Here is an 18730-nt window from a genome sequence, read left to right on the forward strand (position 1 = left end):
TATGTTAAAAGAGAATAAAAGTGACATTTATTGCTGCTTACATGAACTCAATTTTCAAATGTAGCTGAAGAAAAAAAATAATGTATTTGAGCATTAAGCCATAACTTAAAACGTATTTTTTGGCTAGAGACTTCAATGTAACTGGTATTCTTTTGCACTTTGCCAAAGACGCTCTCTGCACCTGACATTTCATTCTTTATTAGGCACTGACTCCTTAATCTGAGCATACTTCCAAATTAATAACACTGTTTTAATGAATAAATAGCAAAGCAATAGGTAATGAGTAGTGTCTTTAATGTGGTAATGGTTGATTATAGAGTAGGAGGATAACCTAAAGGGTCATGAGTAAAGCAGTATGATCTTCCGTTTGTGTTGTAGCTGCTATCCAGTGTCTGAAAAATAGAAGTTATGAACCCTGTGCAATTAAGATAGCATGTCAGACATCATAGTTAGCTGTTTCCAGTTGAGAGTTAAGACTTCAGTCCTGAGAGTGTATTAAATGAGGCTTTTAATCAGGTGAAGAGAGGGATAAAAAAACAATGCTATTTGATTGGCTTGAAATATTTGGGTTTCATAAAAACCTGAAAGGTAGTGATCAGCTGTTGCAGAGGTATTGCTGATCTTAATGATTATTTCCCTAACTTTTTTTTTTCTAATATCCTTCCAAACATTCAGGAAAATGGCTCACCTTTGGCCCACCGCAAAGCAGCTCACAACCAGAAGACGGGCAGCAGCAGAACTGTAGGGAAAACCAAATAGTATGGGGCTGGATGAGGGAATTTTCTTTGTGGAAGATGATTGTGTTTACTGCAAATAGAATAATGAAGGAAGATTTCCCTGCTCTTTGTATTTCATGAAATAAAAGAGAAGTTATTTGTTCAAAACTAATGGGAGGGGACTCTGTTAGGAGTTGTTAGGGAGAAGCTCTGTTAGGCGGAGTTTGCTCTGTGATTGATGCCAGTGCCTTTTGAGGCTGTGTGGATTTTTGAAAGATGGAATTCTAAATTCTGTGCTACTTCTTTCTCCTGTTCCACTCCATTTTAGCCTCCGTGTTGAGTTCCCAGAAGATAAGTTATAAAAGGCATGTCTGATTAGATGAAAGTTCTGTGGAACTGTATGGAACTGTATTTGCTCTGCTTGCAACTGACAAATACCTTTCTTTTTTGTTCTTTCCTTTTTTTTTTTTTTTTTTTTTAAATAGGATGCAGGACAGAAGAGATTTGGTGCTATTTCCTGTAATATTTGTGGTATGCTTTACACTGCATCAAATCCAGAGGATGAAACCCAACATCTGCTATTTCATAACCAGTTCATAAGCGCTGTAAAATATGTGGTAAGAAAACCTTATATTTTTAAAGACATAAGCATTATCTTTTATTTGCTGTGTACTAGTTACAATTCATATTATACTGAGTCGTGTTTTGATAGATTAGTATCACAGTAGGCCATAAATAATCCACTTTGGGAAACAGATGCTTTTAAGAGTTATGGTAGACAGGTTGTATGTAATGTATAAAAATTTTTAGTACCATAGTGGTGTTTCATTGCCATTGTATTCTTTCTGTTAGAATTACCTAATCTTGTGGGGTGGGGTGGGTGGGGATGGGAAGAAAAAGGAATGTCACTCTTCTGAAAGTGCTAAATACAGGTTTCAGTACAACTGGTGTTTGCAATGGTTGGCTTAATAGTCAGATAAAGAGCTGATTGTACTGTTTTTATAATTGTGTAATCTTAGATGACTTCTAAATTACTTTTTCTTAATTATGTGTGATTTGAAGAGAGACTGCCTAGGAATCCAGCTGATACAACTTCATACTATATTGAAACTTTACTGAGCTTATAGTGTGGTTGTAATCTTTAAATTTAAAGTCCAAATTATGATTTGATAACTTCATTGTATGTGCTGTATTTGAGTATATATCTCCTATTAAAGCTCAGATTTGAAAAATTTTTGTACAATTTAAAGCATATTGTAAAATCAGCTACTTCACACTAGCTGATATTACAAGACTTATAGGAAATGCCCATTCACATGTCTGAAATCCAGAACAGAATCCCCAAAGTCTATTTTCTTTGTCACACATGTTACCTTCAGTACTCTACACTCGAGTAGATAAGACCTCCAGGATAACTGAACTGAGGCCACCAATTCATTTCATGTAGGTACCAAATGGCTGTTGGGCTACTCTTAAATCTCAAGCTCAGTTTTATCCCACTGTTTACAAATATAAATATATATCTTTATAGCTAAAGTGTTTGAAACTATCTGGTAAATAGTTCTGGTATGTGTTCTGTTCTTGGTTAGCTTTTGCTGCATAATCCAGACATCTTGAAAGATCTCCTCTGATGCACGGTAGCTACATTGTAGGGTGAGACTGGGCAGAAAGGGTGATGGAAGGCAGTACATTATAATGGCAGCATGTAATACATCTTCCTGTTTTATTCCTGTTTGTCCTTTCCACTCCCCTCCACCCAAGTACTTTCAGATATTGAGTGTTACCAAAGATGTAAACATAATTTAGAGAGGATGGTGTTAGTTCTTTTGCACAGAAGCTGGAAGATGAGTTAAATAGTTACTTTAAGCTGCTATGTTCATGCAGGCAGGAAGCTGCACTGAAGCTTGAATATTTTGGAAGTCGAAAAAGCTGAAATTTCTCACTTGTATGTATGTCTCAAGTAACAATATGATTAACATAGAAGTGAAAGAGCAGACTGCCTAAAACCAGTTGTAAATTACTATCTAAAGTTAGGTATCCTTGTATGCTTTTAATTTGAGAAAAACTTTCCATATTGTTTTCTCAGTTGCTAGGCATCTTTTAAACTTCACAGAATGTGTACTCAAGCGAAGTATTTGTATTGTCAGTTCAGTGAGTAAACAGGTCTATCTCTGAAATCATTTAGGACTTTAGTTGTGTTTTGTGATGTTGTAGATGGCTATAGAGCGGTGACTTAGATGGTTATTTGAGAACAGAAATTGTAGAGTAAGAGACAAAGGAAGGAGTCTTAGGAGTCTTTAAATTCCCCTCTGATTTTTTTTTTTTTTCTCATAACAAATTGATTGACACACTGTTTTCTGCATGGGTAAGTCACTTCTGCCATGCTAAATAGCTAAGTCTTTAATATTAGTCATTTGGCCTATTGTCAGTGGTTCTTCTTCATTGTGTTGTGGTAATGTCTGTGACAGAAACACCCTCACCTCCTCTTAGAAAATAATTTGAATTGTAGATAAGCCTTCTTGCCAGTGATTTAGTACACCAAATCTCCACTTGTTAATTCTTAGTCATCCAGAAATACCAGAAGAATGATTGCTAGTTATCCTAGTTTTGCTAGGAGGTTTCTAGTGGGGATTGTTGGCAGGATGGCTTGGAGGTGTGATATGCTTGGTTTTTAGACAGTTGTATGTAGTCACTGTGTTGAAACTATAACTACCTTCCTTTCCCTGACAGAAAGTGTTAACTGGACAGTGGCATCATGGGATCAAAAAAATTATACTAGCGAAAATCTTGGTAACTTCTTGGTTAGACTTTCTGGTCCAGGAACTTCTGGTCTTGGTGACCTTGGTATGTTGCTTTATTAGCTCTTCAGATATTCTCTTTTTTGTGCAGTTAACATGTATGGCATTATTATTAATTTCGAAGCCATTCTAATCTTGGAGGCATTTTTCATTCTCTTGTCATTCATGTTCTTCCTGCTGTATGATGCAGTCCCAATCTGACTTGAGGCTTATCTTGATTTTTCTCCCGAGTGTTTCTTGTTACATGCCTAGTAGTTCTATTGATTCATTTCACAGAATCACAAAAAAAAGCCTATATACTTGATCATGTTAGAGCTTCTTGCTGTGAACTGTGAAAATGAACTTTATTGTTAGTGTCTTGCCCACCTGCATGCAGCCATTTTGTGGTTTTTTTATAAGTACTGAGTAGCCAGAAGGTAGTTTGCATGTAAATAACAAATTATTTACTATCTTCAGCAAAATATAATTTTGTTTGTTTTTTTCCAAGGCTTATCTTGTTTCTTTTAGTAAAAAATTTCTTTTTAGGTCTCTAAAAATTCCGTGATGCCCCCAGAAGTAGAACAGGCTAACAAGGAGATGGTATTGGGGTACTTGTTTTGTCATGCATGACTGATAGAGACAATAAGGAAATTGCAGGCCTTGTGTGGAGAAAGTTTGGCAAGATTAATGATATTTTCTGGATTTGGGAACAGAAGATTGGCAAGGACAGGTACAGGTTTTCTGAAGGGTGCCATGTGCTGTTAATAGAAGCGTGCAGATTGAATAAGCAAGAAGGGTAAGGTGGTCAAGGATAGTACTGTAGCAGGAATAGATTAGTGTGGGAGATGTCACCTACTGCAGACAAATGTAGGAATCTGTCTCACTGTCCTTCTGGTTTCAGACATCTGAAAGTCTCCAGAAAAAATATGCTGTTCTACAATGTGTGTGCATTGAGTGATGACATATACATCAAGAGTTAACTCCAGTGGGATGGACAGCTTTGTGGGGCATATACGTCATTCAGTTTTATAAAATCCTCTAGCTGTGACACCAAACAATATGAATTGTGTATCTTCTCTGTGATACCACATAGTATCAACTTAGCAAGGCATTATTTTTAGTGATGTTTTTAAGTTGCGAAGCCAAAAACTTGTTGGGAAATGCCTGTGGATTCAGGTGCCTGATGTCAATGCAGTTAATGTGTTTGTATTTCAAGCTCATCCTCTTAGTTAAGAATATCTTGAGCTGAAGAAAGTGGAAGAAGCTGTTATTTGAGCTCCTGTCTAGCCTGAGAAGTTTTAAATAGCTATTCTGCTGTAACTGCACCCAAGCCCATCTATGAGGTTTTTGCGGTTTTCAGATTTAAAAAAAAAAAACAACACCAAAACAAAATCCCCAACGTTTGACTTCTTGGGACCTAAGGTTAATAGAATATTGGTGTTAAAGATGATGAACTTCATGTCATCTTAGAAAGATTTCATGCTTGTCATTATTCGCTTTAATTCCAAAAGTGATACATTTGTACAATATGAAACTTATTAATATTTCAAATAAAGTTCTTACCATTGGCTGTCTTGTGTGAGAATCTTAGTTTTAACAGAGAGTAGTATTTAGTGGTTACATCCAAGGATCTTAAGGTGTTCTACAGTCAGCACCTCATTCTCTGTACTATGCTCATAGGAAAAAGAGGCAGAATATCTGTAATTTGATGATGGAGTCGGGAAGAAGAAAGTAGTAGACCCATTTTGTGCTACAAATTATCAAGGATAAAAGTGCACAAAATTTTGTACTGAGCTTGATTATTAGGGGAAAATTTCACAACGCTTTTCTTAGTGAAGACCAAGAGTTACACAGTATTAACCACATTTTACTCACTACCGTAATGTTTTTGAGGAAAAAACGATATAAAAAAATTACCACTGATTTTCATGCATTTGTATTCATTTGAGAAATTGGGAGTACAGACAAACCAGAACTGCATATATAGAAAGATACCAGGTTTGCTGTCCCATTTCCTACCCATATATAAGAACTTTGAAAACATGAGGAAATGCACGGGAAGCAGTCTGTTGTCTTTTCTGCTTTTAAAGACAAATCTACATCAGATATTATTTTAAACTATCAGCAGAACATAGTTCATGTGAAACTGAGCATTGAACATTTCAGTTACTGTGCTATTAGTGTTGGAGCCATCTTTATAACTCTGTTCTACATATTCATTATATACATATATAATATCTAGTGAAAGCACACAGTGTGGTGGCAATTACTGTCTGTACTATTTTGAAGGATTTTCTTTTGTATTTCTAGTGCCATTGCACCTTAATAAAGAAGCAGAAGCAATCTTTAAACTTGTTTGAATTGTGAGGAAAAGTTAGAGGTAGCTTAAAAACGAGTTAACTGTGCATTGCAGAGTCACCTTATGTTCTCAAACAATTACAAATACCTGCAGGATAAATAGCCATAACATGGAGGGTAGGAGGGTGTTGCGACAGTTACTGCACACCAATGGGGCTCTGTGTGGCACCAGTCTGCCCAGCTGCAGTGATGTAGGCTGTATGTACCTTGCTCCTGCTGGCTATAGGTAATCTGTTGTTGAGCGTAGACTTGCAATAGCAGGGAGAGTGGTATAATCATGTTCTTTAACTCCAGGCCTTGCAGAACATGTATCCTCGTGGGAATAAGAGCTTTGCTTTTAACTTCTTTGGTCATCATAGGCAATGTATATCAATGCTTGGGCATCTGATTCAACAGTGAATAAGTCTTAATGCCCTAAAATAGTGTCAGTTAAAAGGAAAGGAAAAGCAATTTTTCTGACACTGCAGAAATATTCTTATTATAAAGTATATTGCAGACATAATGCTTTTGTTTCTTACTGAAGTGAAGTGTTTTTGCCATCTGCCTGAGTGAAGGAGTCCTGCTTTAGTTCTCAGTGATTGAAATACCTTGTTTTAATAGAGCTAAAATTTTTATTTATTTTTTTTAAATTAACTTAATAGATGTGTTGAGGGAAATCATCTTCAGACCACATGCAAGGTACTGGTACTAAAGCATATTTTGTGTATTGTAGATACCTAATAGGATCAGTCCCGGCTCAAGCTGTAGCACAATTTCCTTAACAGCTTTAATGTAGAATATGGCAGCACGGTGACCAATCTTGTGTTTTAGTTCCTTTGTCTGGTTCAAAGGAAGCACAGTTCCTTCCTTACTAGGACTAAACAGTAAGGATACTGAAGATGCAGACACTTACGTGAAATGTTAGTTTTCCTTTTTAAAATTCTTAGAGCCGCATGAGCAACACAGGAATGCAGCTTTAAAATGGCTTCAGTAAAAATCGTGGATGAGCTTAGGGTTTGCAGAAACTTTTTGGAAAGTTTCATCTAAAGGATATGTTTCAAAATAAATTTCAAAATATTTCAATTTAGAAACCATCCCTCCCGTGAATATGATCCGTCCCCATATTATACTAATCACTTAAGAAAATGAACAGGTGGACAATAATGAAAATAATGAGTTCTAAGTATTAGAGTTTCAATTATTGCACTTTTGCAGAATTATTTTTAGACTTCTGCTAATATAGTGTTGCTTAAAAGCAGTATGATGTTCAGAAATGTTTTCTTCCATTGGGCTTCATTTTGTTGGACATACCTGGCTATGACGTTAACAGGATACTTTAACCTAAAATTTAGGGTTGAATTTTCTGCATTAGGCCTGCAATCTGAAATGTAATGTTGTGCATTAGGCCTACAACATTGTGGATGCTGTAATTATCAAACACATTACACCTATCTGCTGAGTGATGGTCACAGTTTGTTTAAAATAGGCTATAGAAAGCTTCTGCAGGGCAAACAGGCAGCCAAAAGGCAGCAAAAGATAAAAAATTTGGAGTGTGTGGTATTTGAGGTTAGAGAGTAGTAATCCTTGCCTGAATCTTCTGACACCTTTTCTAACAGTCTCAGAAAGCATGTTACAGTCCCACAGATTGCACTTTTCTGCTTATCTGAGTATTGTGACTGCCCTTTGTGTTCAGACCATAATGTAGGTGAATTCAAATAGCATCTTCATTTGTCTTGGTGTTTAGTGCAACTATTACTGAGAAGAAAAGCAAGCAGGATTATTAAAATGATGTCTGTGTTGCAACCATTGCCATGCTGGGTGCTAAACTCATACTTAAATAGTTCCAGGGCTACCAGCAAGTAGATAAATTTCTAAAATTACTCTCTTTGTGTCCTTTTTGGGGTAAGGGTGTAAAATCAGCATGATGAAAATGAGATACAGATCAAGTATTATAACACTTAAGTTTGTCTTTTTTTTTGTGGTAGTATATATGGCATTCATGCAGTGCCAGAATCCATTGTTTGGTCTCTAGTTGAACGTTATTTTGTGGGAAGGTACAGATTTCAATGAGAATTATTCCATCAATATTGTTTCTTCAAAGGCTTTTTTATTTAAAGTTGCTTTGAGTAAGACTTGTAGATCAGCCTTTTTAGTGGCTGAAGTTACTTCTGCATTCAGTATTTTTAGGTCCCATCAAAGCAACTTGAGTTCTAATATCTACCAGTCCCATCTTACTAGATTTAAGTGGCTTTTTTGTTTTGTTTTTTCCATGCAGGTACTGCTCATTATTCACCACGAGTGTGGATCTGAAGAAGAGTTAATTACCTCTATTTTTTTGAGTATGTTTATACTTCAGATACACACAACGTAGCCTCCTTCCCCATTAGATTCTTAGAAGGTAGTTATAAAGTTTTTTCTAGTATCCTTCTTGTGGCTTTAACAGTTATGATCAGTAACAAAATAAACTATTCCTTACATTTTGGGCAACTGCATGCCAATCAGTTCACTTAGAACCTCCTGGAGGTCTTTCGCATGCCAAACTTTAAAACTGAGTGTGTATTTGTGGAGGTAACTATGTTAAAAAGAAATCTTTTAATAAAACTTAGGGTTTTTCCAATTCACTGGACTTTGGAAAATAAGTAGTATGTAGGTTTGGAAATCAGTTATGTGAGATGAGTTTGCTACTTCTGTTTTAAAATTCAGTTTGCACTGCAGTCCTGGGGGAAAAAAATCTAGCTGGGAAATTCTAAGACACTTTCACGAATTGTTTCTAGATATAGTTAGGCCATTGTATAAATTACTGTACAAATAAGATTGTATTATATCTACTGTGCTCATTTTGGAAAGCTAGCTGAAGTTTCCTTCTCTAGCAACGCAACTGCTAAATAGTGTGAAGTCTCTGCATAAATTCAGTGTCTAGAACAATGATATGCAATTTCTGTTTGTAAAAGTACATCTTCTGTATGGTTTAGATAAGTGTCTGTTTTATTTAGGGTTGGAAAAAGGAGAGAATTTTGGCTGAGTATCCTGATGGGAAGATCATAATGGTTCTTCCTGATGACCCAAAGTATGCACTTAAAAAGGTATGGTGAAAAGGACTGGGCTCACCTATCTTACCATGTTTGATGTTTTGATATAAGTAATGAGAATGTTTGTAGTGAAGTTTGTATAATATACGTGTGAGCAGATGAAGTCAGACTCGAAACTGCAGTGGTTCCTTAGCTTTTTCCAGAACCCAGGTCAGACATCTCACTCTTACGCACTACTGCTCTCTGCGCAGGGAGGGTGGGTCTGAGCAGGAGGGGAAGGCAGGGGTGGGAACAGCATCGACCAACTGATTTTTTAAAATTTTTTTTAATATACTTGCTGAATGTCTGCCAGGTATTTTGTGTAATATAAACTTCTTAGTATATTTAAACAAACTAATATGTATTGACTTTCGTACACAGCACGAATATGGCACCATTCTCTAAATGATTTTTGGATAAAAATAGATTTAGGTGGAACGTGGCCTCAAAGTCATCTAGTATATTCCCATGTCCAAAGCAGGATCAGCTCTGGTTGTGATGTGTCTGACAACTTTCTAAAACTTCTACCACTGGAGGTTTTTCTGACCTCTTCAGACTCCGTTCCAGTGCTTCGCTGTCCATAACATTAGGAGATTTTGCCTAAAACGTCCAATAGAATCTCTGTACTGCAGTTTAAGCTCATTAGTGCTCTCCTCTAGATTATTTCCATTTGTGCCACGTCTTACGTCTCTTTTGAAACTCTTTTATCTAAAACCGAGCAGAGTACATTAGTGGAGACTTAGAGCAGCAGGGTACTTTGGTGTCTTGCTGGCTAGCCTGTGTTCGTACATCTTAATGTCTCATTACATTTATTTTTTCAGTAGCGTGGCATTGATTCTGTTTAGCTGGGGATTTGCTGTGACTAAGAGGTACTTTTTTACAGTACCACTGTCACAGGATCACAGAATGTTTGAAGTTGGAAGGGACCTCTGAAACTGATGAATTGATGTCCAAGATTGCTGTTTCCGATGGTGCGACTATAGTGGGCTTTCTTCAGAATAACATAGACTTTTTAAAGTTATTGAATCGAAAAGAAACTACAGATTTTCTTTTAGCAATATTTAATGCAGATAATCTTATTTATTAAGTTTTGTTTCTCTGGTGGTATTGTCTTAATACATTCATTGCACAGTCATTTTTTACTAAAGTGACTGAAGAAAAAATTACTTAAAGTACCTAAGTGGGGCAGAGGAAAGGAAGACTGTAGCAAATTAAGTCATTTAGGATAGAGTTCTCCATAGTTCCCTGTGGTTAAAGTTGAGAAAATCTACAACTGTCAGCACTGTGGATGACTGACTTCAAGAATGCTTACTTAGTGTTTCAAACTGGCTAATTGGACTCGTCATTAAAAGAGTGGGACCTGAAGGTTAGATGAGAAAGGAGAGAGTAACTGATACCGTGCCTTTTAAATGTTACTTTAAAAGCATCTTTTTAAACACAGTTTTCACTTGGTCAGTTCTAACTCCATATACTCATAACATCAGTAACTCTAGTTTTGCTTTACTAATGTCACTGCAAGATGTTTTAAAGCAGCTTGTGCCACTTCTCGCACCGCAGAGGAAAGGCCACCTTATTTCTGTCTCCTGTGAGGTGACAGAGGCTGTTTCAATGCCCAGTTGTAGGTACAACAATCCCCCAGTAAAATGGCAGCTCATGCATAAGCTTTTGTTTACGTTCATGCTGGAGTTTATATATTTCTTCTAAACTCACTAATACTAAACAAAATTTTAGTTTCAGTTACTCTTTGCAAAACTAATGTAAGAGCAGAAAGCTTCAGGAAGGAGATGACAGTTACTTGTTCCTTTACAGCAAATGCGTGTGTTTTCCAGCTGCCTTGTCACTGTGCTTGCTCAAAACCCCTGACAGATTAGTTCTTTCAGGACTTAAATAATACCTGGTAGAGTAGAGATTTTTTTTTTTAAAGGAACATTTATGTGGGCCAATGTGTTGCAGGTTACTTAGGGTGATCCTTAACTTCTGGAATAGCTTTCAGTGTTCCAGATACCTTAGTCCATTTCTGCAAATGCATATATTTCTACTAATGTATATTTACATGTGTTTCTTAAACAGCATTTAAACTTACTTTGACAGGTTGAAGAAATTAGAGAAATGGTAGACAACGACTTGGGATTTCAACAAGCTCCGCTCATGTGTTACTCTAGAACTAAAACTCTTCTTTTTATTTCTAACGACAAAAAAGTTATCGGCTGTTTAATTGCAGAACATATCCAGTGGGTAAGTGACTCAACCGGAGAAAGGCAGTCTGTGTCAGTGCTTAGTGCCTGCGTTCTTCAGACGTTCTGAAACTGCAGAATTATCGAAGAGTTTAAATCTAGGCATTTAGCAGATAAGTATTCCCTGTATGCCTTTTCCAGAGAGGAGGAGACTTTTGGAGGTGGACGGCTCAGAAATGTAGCTATTCATTTCTGTGTCGTTGACACTGAGCTGAGACACGTGTATGGGGTCATACTTGGCTCAGACCTGCTCATCGAAGAACCTGTTGCGGCCAAAGGGTGGAGTTTTTCTTACTCCACTGTTCTCCCTCTGTTCTTCCTCTTGCTTGTTGACAGGCAGATTCCGCTCCCTGCCCAGCAGAAGTCCAGCACGGGTGAAAAAGTGGGTGCTCTGTGGGATGGAGCTGACTCACCGAGGGGTCAGACAGCTCCGTGGGGAACAGAGGCAGAGGGCAGAACTGTGCAGTGGAGGGCAGGAAAGAAGTCGTGCTGCCACTTGCAGTACTGAAAACTGATGTCAGAATGCTGTCACACGGTCTGCCTGTTCCCTTGTAACCTGGGGTGTTCTCTACCATCCCTTGGGAGCAGCAGGCAAGAAGCAAAATAATCTTAGTCAAAGTCAGGGAAAATGATGCAAACACTTTAATACAGGTGGTGATAAGAACTGGATTACTTGTCGCTGTTTTAAATCAGATGAGCCTTAGAGGTTTTTTTTTTTGTTTAATCTTTTATCATCTGTTCACATTTTGAAACTGTTAAGAGAAATTAAATGAGACACAAATATGCAGTCTTTTTGGAAAGGCATTTTAGCAAGTATGTTTAAGTGAACTAAATTACACAAGAGTTATTTTGTTCAGTTATTAGTGATGCTTTTATAAAGTGACAAATATTTTTTTACATCACCTTCAGGGCTACAGAGTTATAGAAGAGAAGGTTCCAGAAGTCAGTTCAGAAAATGAGAAAGTCATATTTGAAAGACAGAAAGCATGGTGCTGCTCAACGTCTCCAGAACCTGCCATTTGTGGGATTAGTCGGATATGGGTGTTCAGCATGATGCGTCGAAAGAAGATTGCTTCTCGGATGATAGAGTGTCTCAGGTAATGTAACAAAAGTTCCTTGGTTATGTGTGGTTTAGGTAGAACTCAGTCCAAGACTTTTATTGCTTTGTGCATCTCAAGCTTGTATTTTTAAGCTGCTGGTCATTGGCCGAATGTCCGTTCCTTAGAGGTAGAAAGGGGGAAAGAACAGAAATGAGGGCACCGAACTATCTGATACAGTCTGGTGGCTTCCAGCTTTTGGGATTTTTTTGCTTTACTCAGGTTCACTGAGCCTTATGAGATATTTTCAGTTTCCATGGAGCTTTAGTAGCTAGTGATGAGTGTAATGCTAATTGCGAGATCCATGAAAGGACTCCCAACATCTGCGCTCCTGTTAGATAGATGTTAAGAATGTGGAATCTCCAGACCTTGGGTTTCTTCCGGTGACACTTCCTAGAAGTTTGAACGCCTGTTCTGAGTAATGCCAAGAACTACCCAAATCCTACTACCACTGGCCTGTCAGGTTTGTGCTGGGTGCCTGGCTAGCACCATCCTGCTGGAGTCTGTGGCATGGGTACTCCTGTGTCTGCCAGTCCTCACCCTGTCGGCTGTTTGGAGAGCCAGCAAAGCTGTTCTGCTCCGCAGAATGAGCCTGGCGTGGCTGGGGCAGCAGCTGGGAAGTCCTTAGCAGGTCACGTTCTGTCTGAACTATCGCCTGTAAAGCTGTATTCAGGTTAGCATATTAACTTGATGACTTGGTCTTATTTTTTGCTGATTTTTAATTGTGTATCCAGTGGCTTCCTAGAAACTATCTTGAAAGGCAAGATTTCTTCCCCAAAGCGATGCTAGAGTTCCTCCCTCAGTTATAGCTCTAAAGCATCTTTAGAATCAGTTGTAGTGGTTTGTTGCGGCTAGCTGGAAGAGGGCTCAGTTTTCCTCTTGTCTGTGCGCTGCATCTTACCTTTTGCTGTCCTCGTGTGCTTGTTTGGCCCTCTGTCAGCTCAGTGCTACGCTGGTAGAAAACAGGCTCCCCAAACAGAGCTTGTGTGACTCTGGTGCTCATTTGGCTTGTGGAAAGGTCTAATGTCCACCAGAGTTGGTGTAAACTTGAGTCCACCTTGACAATCACAGTATCACCCAGAATGGTAGGGGTTGGAAGGGACCCCTGTGGGTCATCTAGTCCAACCCTCCTGCCGAAGCAGGGTCAGCTAGAGCGGGCTGCACAGGACCTTGTCCAGGCGGGTCTTGAATTTCATCTCCAGAGAAGGGGAATCCACAGCCCCTCTGGGCAGCCTGTTCCAGTGCTCCGTCAGAGAATGTCTGCCCTGCTTCACTCCAGCTTCTGCAGCTGACCTGCAGTCACAGAAACCCAGTCAGACAGTCTTAAGAATCTTGCAAAATCATCTTCCTAAATACACTGAAGAGAAAGGAATAAAGCTGGTAATAATTAAAAAGGATGCCGTTCCTACTCTTTTCCTCAAGACTTAATGGAGATGTCCATATATGATCAAAGTTTATACTTGCTCTGCAAGTATATTTTATAGGAATTAAAATACTTTAATGGGAGTTTCTTCTGTTTCCAAGGATAAATGTTTACTCCTCCTTCGCCTGATCACTGTCTTGAAGCCTGAGACCAGTTTTCTAGATTTGCTCACACAGCCATCTGGAAAAGTACAACAGTAGCCCTTGATTCTCTGCTCTTTCTTCAAAGAAGAATAAAACATACATAGAGTATGTATAAAATACGTTCATGAAGACATTAAGCAAATTCAGTCTTCCTTTTCATGCAGATATTACTGAAAGTGGATCACTTATGAATTGTGCCTTAAGGTTGTGTTCCTAGATGTTCTAAATTAATCCAAGATGTGCTGTCATCCAAATGTCAGATGTTTTTTTCAATTTGATCAGGTCCTTGTAGCCCCCCTGTAAGCACCCCGGCTGGTTGGTAGCTTAGGCTTTCACAGAATCACAGAATGGTAGGGGTTGGAAGGGACCTCTGTGGGTCATCTAGTCCAACCCTCCTGTCGAAGCAGGGTCACCTACAGCAGGCTGCACAGAACCTTGTCCAGGCGGGTCTTGAGTATCTCCAGAGAAGGAGACTCCACAACCTCCCTGGGCAGCCTGTTCCAGTGCTCCGTCACCCTCAGAGGGAAGAAGTTCTTCCTCATGCTCAGACGGAACTTCCTAAGCTTCAGTTTGTGCCTGTTGCCCCTTGTCCTGTCGCTGGGCACCACTGAAAAGAGTTTGGCCCCATCCTCCTGACACTCACCCTGCAGATATTTATAAGCATTTATTAGGTCCCCTCGCAGCCTTCTCTTCTTCAGGCTGAACAAGCCCAGCTCCCTCAGCCTCTCCTCATAGGAGAGATGCTCCAGTCCCCTCATCATCCTCGTAGCCCTCTGCTGGACTCTCTCCAGTAGCTCCTCATCTTTCTTGAACTGGGGAGCCCAGAACTGGACACAGTACTCCAGATGAGGCCTCACTAGGGCAGTGTAGAGGGGGAGGAGAACCTCCCTCGACCTGCTGGCCACACTCCTCCTAATGCATCCCAGGATCCCACTGGCCTTCTTGGCAGCCAGGGCACACTGCTGGCTCATGGTTAACCTGTCATCCACCAGGACACGGTCCCTCTCCACAGAACTGCTCTCCAGCAGGTCCATCCCAAGCCTGTACTGATGCATGGGGTTGTTCCGCCCCAGGTGCAGGACCCTGCATTTGCCTTTGTTGAACCTCATCAGGTTCCTCTCTGCCCAACTTTTCAGCCTGTCCAGGTCACGCTGAATGGCAGCACAGCCTTCTGGTGTATCCACCACTCCTCCCCGTTCTGTGTCATCAGCAAACTTGCTGAGGGTGCACTCTAACTCTTCATCCAGGTCATTGATGAAGAAGTTAAACAAGGCTGGGCCCAGTACTGACCCCTGGGGGACACCTCTAGTTACCGGCCTCCAACTAGACCCAGCGCCGCTGATGACAGCCCTCTGAGTTCTGCCATTCAGCCAGTTCTCAATCCACCTCACTGACCACTCATCCAGCCCACACTTCCTGAGCTTCCCTAGGAGGATGTTATGGGAGACCGTGTCAAAAGCCTTGCTGAAGTCCAGGTAGACAACAGCCACGGCTCTCCCTTCGTCTACCCAGCCAGTCATGCCATCGTAGAAAGCTATCAGATTGGTCAAGCATGATTTCCCCTTGGTGAATCCGTGCTGACTACTCCTGATAACCTTCTTTTCTTCCACTTGCTTGATGATCACCTCCAGGATGAGCTGCTCCATCATCTTTCCCGGGATGGAGGTGAGGCTGACGGGCCTGTAGTTCCCTGGGTCCTCCTTCTTGCCCTTTTTGAAGATTGGAGTGACATTGGCCTTTCTCCAGTCCTCAGGCACCTCTCCTGTCCTCCAGGACCTCTCAGAGATGATGGAGAGTGGCTCAGCAATGACATCCGCCAGCTCCCTCAGCATTCGTGGGTGCATTCCATCGGGGCCCATGGATTTGTGGACGTCCAGATCACTTAAGCGATCCCTCACACAGTCCTCCTTGACCAAGGGAAAGTCATCCTCTCTGTAGGCTTCCTCTCTTACCTCCGGGGCCTGGGATTCCTGAGGGCCTGCCTTGGCACTGAAGACTGAAGCAAAGGCGGCATTCAGTAGCTCTGCCTTCTCTGCATCCCCCGTCACCAGGACACCCGCCTCATTCAGCAGCGGCCCCACATTGTCCCTAGTCTTCCTTTTGCTGCTGATGTAGTTGAAGAAGCCCTTCCTGTTGTTTTTGACATCCCTTGCCAGCTTCAATTCCAGGTGGGCTTTGGCCTTCCTCGTCGCATCCCTGCATGCTCTGACCACATTCCTGTACTCTTCCCAAGTGGCCTGTCCCTCCTTCCACATTCCATGGACCTTTCTCTTCTGCCTGATCTCTGCTAGAAGCTCCTTGTTTAACCATGCAGGTCTCCTGCCTCCTTTGCTCGATTTCTTTCTCAGGGGGATGCATTGCTCCTGAGCATGGAGGAAGTGACGTTTAAAGAGCGACCAGCACTCACGGACGCCCCTGCCTTTGAGAGCCCTGGCCCACGGGATTCCTCCCAGTAGCTCCTTGAAGAGGCCAAAGTCAGCCCTCCTGAGGTCCAAGGTTTTCATCCTGCTTATCACCCTGCTTCCTCCACGCAGGATCCTGAACTCCGCCATTTCATGGTCACTGCAGCCGAGTTACCTCCAACCTTCACATCCTCCACCAGTCTCTCCTTGTTTGTTAGTACAAGGTCCAGCAGAGCGCCTTTCCTTGTTGGTTCCTCCACCACTTGCATCAGAAAGTTATCATCGATGCTCTGTAGGAACCTCCTGGATTGCGCCTGCCTAGCTGTACGGTCTTCCCAGCTGATGTCAGGGTGGTTGAAGTCCCCCATGAGAACCAGGGGCTGTGATTGTGAGGCTGCTTGCAGCTGCCTGTAGAAGGCCTCATCAACCTCCTCCTCCTGGTCAGGTGGCCTGTAGTACACACCCACCGTAATGTCACCCTTATGAGCCTCTCCCTTAATTCTAACCCACAAGCTCTCAACTCGTTCCTCATTTGCCTCCACGCCAAGCTCAATGCATTCTAGTTGCTCCCTCACATATAGAGCAACTCCCCCACCTCTCCTTGTTGGCCTGTCTTTCCTAAAGAGTCTGTAGCCATCTATGACAGCATGCCAGTCATGCGAGTTGTCCCACCACGTTTCTGTGATGGCAACCAAGTCGTAGCCGTCCTGCTGTATAATGGCTTCCAGCTCCTCCTGTTTATTGCCCATGCTATGTGCATTGGTGTAGACACACTTGAGCTGGGCTGTCAGTCTCACCCCTGACCCTGGCACACCAAGCCTGGGCTCATCCCTAGTGAGCTGGGCGATGTCCCCTCCCCCCTTCGAACCTAGTTTAAAGCCCTCTCAGTGAGCCCCACCAGCTCGTGGCCAAGAATCCTCTTTCCCCTTTGAGACAGCTGAGTTCCACTTGTCGCCAGCAGGCCCGGTGCCGTGTACACCTCCCCATGATCAAAGAAGCCAAAATTTGACTGATGGCACCATTCCCTGAGCCACCTGTTAACCAGGTGAGTTTTCCTGCCCCTTTCAGTGCTGTTCCCTGCCACTGATGGGATGGAGGAAAACACCACCTGCGCCCCTGATCCCTCAACCAGCCGCCCTTTCATTCCTGGTGGCTGTAGTCATGGTCCTAGCAGTCTCTTTGCTATGAAGAAATCGTTGGAATGAATTTGAACTTTTTTTTTTAAACCCTGAAATTGAACTGTCGACGCAGCTCGCAAGGAATTGCTCTGTGTGAACGTTTCTTCTAAAATACCAACGCTTTATAAAACCCCTCCCAGAAGGAGTGGTTGTCCTTGCTGTTTGGTATAGATGGAGCCCTCTCCTCCCAGTAGAGCTGCTTCCTATTGAATGTCCGTGCCCTCTCAGTAATGGTTTGCGGCTTAATAGCATCAGTGCTCTTGCATTATTCCTGAAGAGTAATTCCCTTTTTATTTTTTTTTTCTCCCCCCTTTTAAACAGGAGCAACTTCATATATGGCTCATACTTAAGTAAAGAAGAAATTGCTTTCTCTGACCCTACTCCTGATGGAAAACTCTTTGCAACGCAGTACTGTGGCACCGGCCGGTTCCTGGTGTACAACTTCCTCAGTGGACAGCACCAGACTTAACGCTCCCGCGGGAGTGCTGCTTTTGCTGGGAGGCTTCTGCCGAAACGCGGCGGGCAGGCACAGCCCTGCAGCAGAGGCCAGGGCCATTTTTACTACAGTGAACTCAGGACTGGTAACAACCAAAAGGTTGTGCTATTTTATTAAAATTGTAAACAATGCAGTAATAGGCTAACTTTTGTTTTTTTAAAAGAAAGATATTTTATTAACTTTTGCAAAAGTTTGATTGTATTTTATCTAGTTAGTCATGTTTACATGCAGCAGGAAATTGTTCATAGTGGACTGTAACCTAATGCAAAGACTCTCGTCTCTCTGACGAGCACGTGCTGAAGTTCCCGACGTGGTGATGTACCAGCGCCGCTCGGTACCGCAGCGCCGGTCCCTGCTGCCCTGCCGCAGCCGGGCGAGCCCGCGGGCAGCTGCTCGCTTGCTGGCGTTGCAGGCCTGGCTCTGTCACAGCAGGGCGGGCAGCGTTACAGCGCAGCCGTCACGGGCAGCAACCCTGGCAGGCTGCGCTGCTGAGCATCAGTCACGCAGCCTGCCTGCTGCCCGGGGCCTTGGAGGCGGCGTCTGCCCCCTCCCCTTCCCCGGCTCCGTGGGGCACAGAGCCCGAGGGCTGCGGTCCCGCAGCACCCCACTGCGCCTGTACCTCTGTTAGCGGACTTCACTCTGACACTTGTCACTCCATCAGTCTCTTCTCTTTTAAAGGGTTTGTATGTTGAAAAACTGCTGTGGCCTTTCTCGATCTGTACATAATGTAGATAGTTTAAAAATAAAATACTTGATAGCTTTTTTAAAATTACGCTGTAGCAATACGAAGTGTGAATGAATGTGTCGTGTGTTACTCCGTGCTGTTGCCCGGGCAGTGCTGCCTTCGGGGCTCACGGTG

General features: G+C 41.9%; 1 protein-coding gene across 6 annotated transcripts in view; it reads left to right on the forward strand.

Annotated features, from left to right (window-relative positions):
- The window catches only part of ESCO1 (establishment of sister chromatid cohesion N-acetyltransferase 1), a 37242-nt gene extending 18615 nt beyond the window's left edge, over positions 1-18627 (forward strand). For 2 of the 6 annotated variants that reach the window (XM_075416345.1, XM_075416346.1), the window contains 5 exons: positions 1202-1333; positions 8824-8913; positions 10990-11133; positions 12042-12229; positions 17697-18627. In XM_075416345.1, coding sequence (XP_075272460.1) covers positions 1202-1333; positions 8824-8913; positions 10990-11133; positions 12042-12229; positions 17697-17844 — 702 coding nt within the window. In that variant the 3' untranslated portion in view covers positions 17845-18627. Of the gene's footprint in view, positions 1-1201; positions 1334-3446; positions 3531-8105; positions 8229-8823; positions 8914-10989; positions 11134-12041; positions 12230-17696 lie in introns of those variants that run through there. The other 4 variants (XM_075416347.1, XM_075416348.1, XM_075416350.1 and 1 more) reach the window with 4 other exon arrangements.
- The last annotated feature ends 103 nt before the right edge of the window (positions 18628-18730 follow it).

This window comes from Opisthocomus hoazin, chromosome 3 (genome assembly GCF_030867145.1).
Source record: "Opisthocomus hoazin isolate bOpiHoa1 chromosome 3, bOpiHoa1.hap1, whole genome shotgun sequence".
Lineage (NCBI taxonomy): Eukaryota > Metazoa > Chordata > Aves > Opisthocomiformes > Opisthocomidae > Opisthocomus > Opisthocomus hoazin.